The following is a 4126-nucleotide window of genomic DNA, read 5'->3' on the forward strand; positions in this document are numbered from 1 at the left end:
AACAAATAATCATGACATCGAATGAGTTAAACAATGCATGCTTTGAGCAAAGAGGAAAAACCCTAACTAATGATTAAAGACATCATGTATCATAAATATGATGTTTAAACACAAAATTCCATATATGAGAGCTTCAAAAGATTACATTGATTCCCCAACAACAAGAAGAGTTTAGTTCACCATATTCATGGTGAAACTAGATGAAATACAATGAAAGAGTGAAAGATAGAACCCTAGAAAGTTGAGTAGGTAGCCTTAGCATCCAAGATCTTCCTCCAAGGGGTGGAAAGGTGTGTGTTTGCTTCTTACTCTGCCAAAGATATAAACCCTAGGAAGTCCTAAAGCTTATATACTATTCTAAAAATTACAGAAAAGTAGGCCTAAGCCCAAAATAATGGCGCTCAGCGGTAAGTGCGTGTGTTGAATTCTTCCCCTCAGCTGCACTTTCACCCCTCAGCGGTGCCAACGAGTGTTAAGTAATGCCGCTTAGTGGTAAAATACCGCTTAGCGATAAGTTCGTGTGTTGAATTCTTCCCCTCAGTTGCACTTTCACCCCTCAGCGGTGCCAACGAGTGTTAAGTAGTGCCGCTCAGCGCCAGATAGAGACCAACCCCCTTAAAGTTCTCGCTATGCGCCCCACTCGCCCTTCGAATTAAATGGGCAGTGGTTCCAAACTACAACCAGTCGCATAGCGACAAGATTCGTCAGGCGAATCCACAAACAGAGAGCAACACCCTCTGGTAATTCGCATAGCGCACAAGTTTGCACAGCGAATTACCCAGACAGTAAGCACCCTCTATAGGATCTCGCTATGCGAGACAACTCGCATAGTGACTCTGCATCATCTGCAGAATGCAAATTCTGCAGAACGCAAATTCTACAGAATCACACACTCACACCAGCCCAAATATACACAGGACTCCTACTTCCCAAAATCAAACAGCACACTAATGCATAAATCAGTCCATACACTCCACATATAACAATTTATGATAAAGTACTCTAGCTCCCCTTACCTTGGAGTGACATGACTGAACAGTACAGCTCGCTGGAAAAACCCTAACAGCACCTTACAACAAGGACCTAAACAGTGCTCTACAACCACCAAAATGGTGACAAAAAGGAGAAAGGACGAGTAATGAGGATTCAAAAAGGAAGTTTCTCAGGGAGCAAGAATCAGAAGAAGCCTTATGAAAGACCACATTTTTTCAGTCAAGGGATCCTGAAGTGCTTTGAGTGTGGCGGAAATCATCATAGAAGGAACTGTCCCAAACTCGTGAATATCAAGAAGGAAGAAAGGACATGTTTCATGTGCAATAAGCCTGGACACATATCTCGTGACTGCCCTCAAAGAAAAGCGTCCGGTGCGGTGCCTCAGAAGACTTTTGACGGTGGGAAGTCACATGCAAAAGGCAAGGTGTTTGCCAATGTCTGGGACTGAAGCAAAGAAGTCAGGTAATTTGATACTAGATACTTGTTCTTTGTTTGAAGAAAATGTACTTGTTTTATTTGATTCGGGTGCGACACACTCGTTTGTGTACTATGTTATTTACTTGTAACTTCGTCTGTCTTTTGAGCATTTTTGCTAGTCTCGCGTGAGACTGAGATTCGAGTGTCACCTTCTTCTGCGCGAGGAGGTGAATGTCTCGCCCAATGACTTCGGCTCGTGTTGAGTATAGTGCATCGTTACACGTAGTATCGATGTTTTTACTCGTTAGTCCTTGAGGAGTCGGGGAGATAGGTCTGAAGTCGCAATGGAAGACGACTCGGGTCGCCTGTTATTGAGAACAGGTTATGACGACGAATTACAAGTAAACGACATTGTTTATGAAGGACTAGCCTACAATGTCATGTGTGTCGAATTATATTAAATCATGGAAATTGTTATAGTTTATATGAAATGGGTTTATGATGTGATATTTCTGGTTACTCACCTTGAAATGTTGTGGTTGTGGTTTCCACCTACGATGATCGTACTTGTACGGGAGTAGATGGTATTGCAGATAAAGTTGGATTGGAATAGCTCTTCGAGAGAGACGGAAAATAAAACTTGTTGGGATTTTTATAATGTTTTCTTATTTATGTTCGTTTGATTTTGTTATTTTAAGAAAGAATTAAGATTTGGTTTGTTGTAATGTATGAACTTATGATGTGTGTATGGTTTGTTTATGTGTGGTATATTTTAAAAAAAATAAATAAAAATAAACACTTTCATAAGATTCATGCTTCAAGATTATTATTATTATTATATCCTATAAGGGGTGTTACAATTTTGGTATCAGAGCTTTGGTTTTCGAAAAAAAAAAAAATCTTTTGGGACCTTGGGGAGTGAGCTCGACTAGCTTTGTTGTGTTTTCCTAATAATGGTATGATAGTTTCCACATTTAATTGTAATTTTGTATAATAGAGGATGTCAAGACGGGCAAGAACTCCTCCTCCACTCAATGCCACTACGGAACTCGCACAGGCTCTTCGACAAATATCTAGGGTACTCCAAGGACAACAAGAGCAACAGGTTGAACAAGCAGCCAGACCTCGTGTAGGCATGAATGATGTTTTGCGTCACAACCCTATTAAGTTTAATGGGAAGGTTACTCCAGATGAAGCTGACGACTGGATTTGCTGTAATGAGAAAATTTTTGCTGCAATTGAATGTTCGGAGGCGCAGAAACTGGTTTTTGCTACTTACATGGTGGCCGGGGAGGCAGAATACTGGTGGCGCGGCCTTCAAATTGAGATGGATGCTCGAGGGGAAGTTGCTTGTTGGGAGGACTTCAAGACCGGATTCTTAGAGAGGTACTTTCCTGCCAATGCTAAAATGGAGAGGGAGGCAGAATTCTTAACTCTACAACAAGGCAATATGTCAGTACAGGCTTACAAGGAGAGGTTTGAATATCTGGCCCGATTCTATACCCAGAATTTGAGCGCGCAATGGAAGTGCAGAAAGTTTGACAGAGGTTTGTGCCATGATTTGATGAAAGCCCTCATCCTGTTGAAAATCAATCATTTTCCTGAACTTGTGGAGCAAGCTAAAGTGGTGGAACGAATAAAGGAGAAAGGACGAGTAATGAGGATTCAAAAAGGAAGTTTCTCAAGGAGCAAGAATCAGAAGAAGCCTTATGAAAGACCACATTTTTTCAGTCAAGGGATCCTGAAGTGCTTTGAGTGTGGCGGAAATCATCATAGAAGGAACTGTCCCAAACTCGTGAATATCAAGAAGGAAGAAAGGACATGTTTCATGTGCAACAAGCCTGGACACATATCTCGTGACTGCCCTCAAAGAAAAGCGTTCGGTGCGGTGCCTCAGAAGACTTTTGACGGTGGGAAGTCACAAGCATCAGGCAGGGTGTTTGCCATGTCTGGGACTGAAGCAAAGAAGTCAGGTAATTTGATACTAGATACTTGTTCTTTGTTTGAAGAAAATGTACTTGTTTTATTTGATTCGGGTGCGACGCACTCGTTTGTGTCCTTGTTATGTGTGGAGAATCTTGGTCTCTCTGTTCTTGATATGGGGTGTGAGCTAATTGTCTCTACGCCAACATCTGGACAAGTTTTAACCAGTTTAGTCTGTGTTGGGTGTCCGATTGTAGTGAGAGGACATAAGTCCAAAGTCAACTTGGTATGTCTTCCGCTTAAGGGTTTGGACGTGATCTTGGGGATGGATTGGTTAGTTGATAACCATGTGTTGATTGATTGCGGACGTCAGAAATTAGTTTTCCAAGAACCAGAAGGTTTTGAGGTGTCAACATCGAAAGAAGTCATGCATGATCTCAAGGATGGAGGGATTTATTTTGCAGTAATGGTGAAAGAGCAAAGAGAAAACACAGACGAGCAGATCAGTGGAATACATGTGGTAGAAGAGTTCGCAGATGGGTTCCCTGAGGAGGTTCCAGGATTGCCACCAAGTCGAGAGGTGGACTTCGCAATTGATCTAATACCAGGAACAGGGCCAGTATCAATGGCTCCATATCATATGGCTCCAGCAGAGTTGACTGAGTTGAAGAAACAAATTGAAGAATTGCTAGAGAAGAAGTTTATCAGGCCGAGTGTTTCACCATGGGGTGCACCTGTGTTACTGGTTAAGAAGAAAGACGGAAGCTCGAGGTTGTGCATTGATTATCGGTAA

At 42.0% G+C, this 4126-nt stretch overlaps 1 protein-coding gene across 1 annotated transcript; it reads left to right on the forward strand.

Annotated features, from left to right (window-relative positions):
- Positions 1-2410: 2410 nt before the first annotated feature.
- On the forward strand, positions 2411-4126 carry LOC108319546 (uncharacterized). The gene has a single exon (XM_017550710.1). It carries the CDS (start codon positions 2411-2413, stop codon positions 4124-4126), a length of 1716 nt encoding a protein of 571 aa, XP_017406199.1.

Source organism: Vigna angularis, chromosome 5 (genome assembly GCF_016808095.1).
Source record: "Vigna angularis cultivar LongXiaoDou No.4 chromosome 5, ASM1680809v1, whole genome shotgun sequence".
Taxonomy (NCBI): Eukaryota; Viridiplantae; Streptophyta; class Magnoliopsida; order Fabales; family Fabaceae; genus Vigna; species Vigna angularis.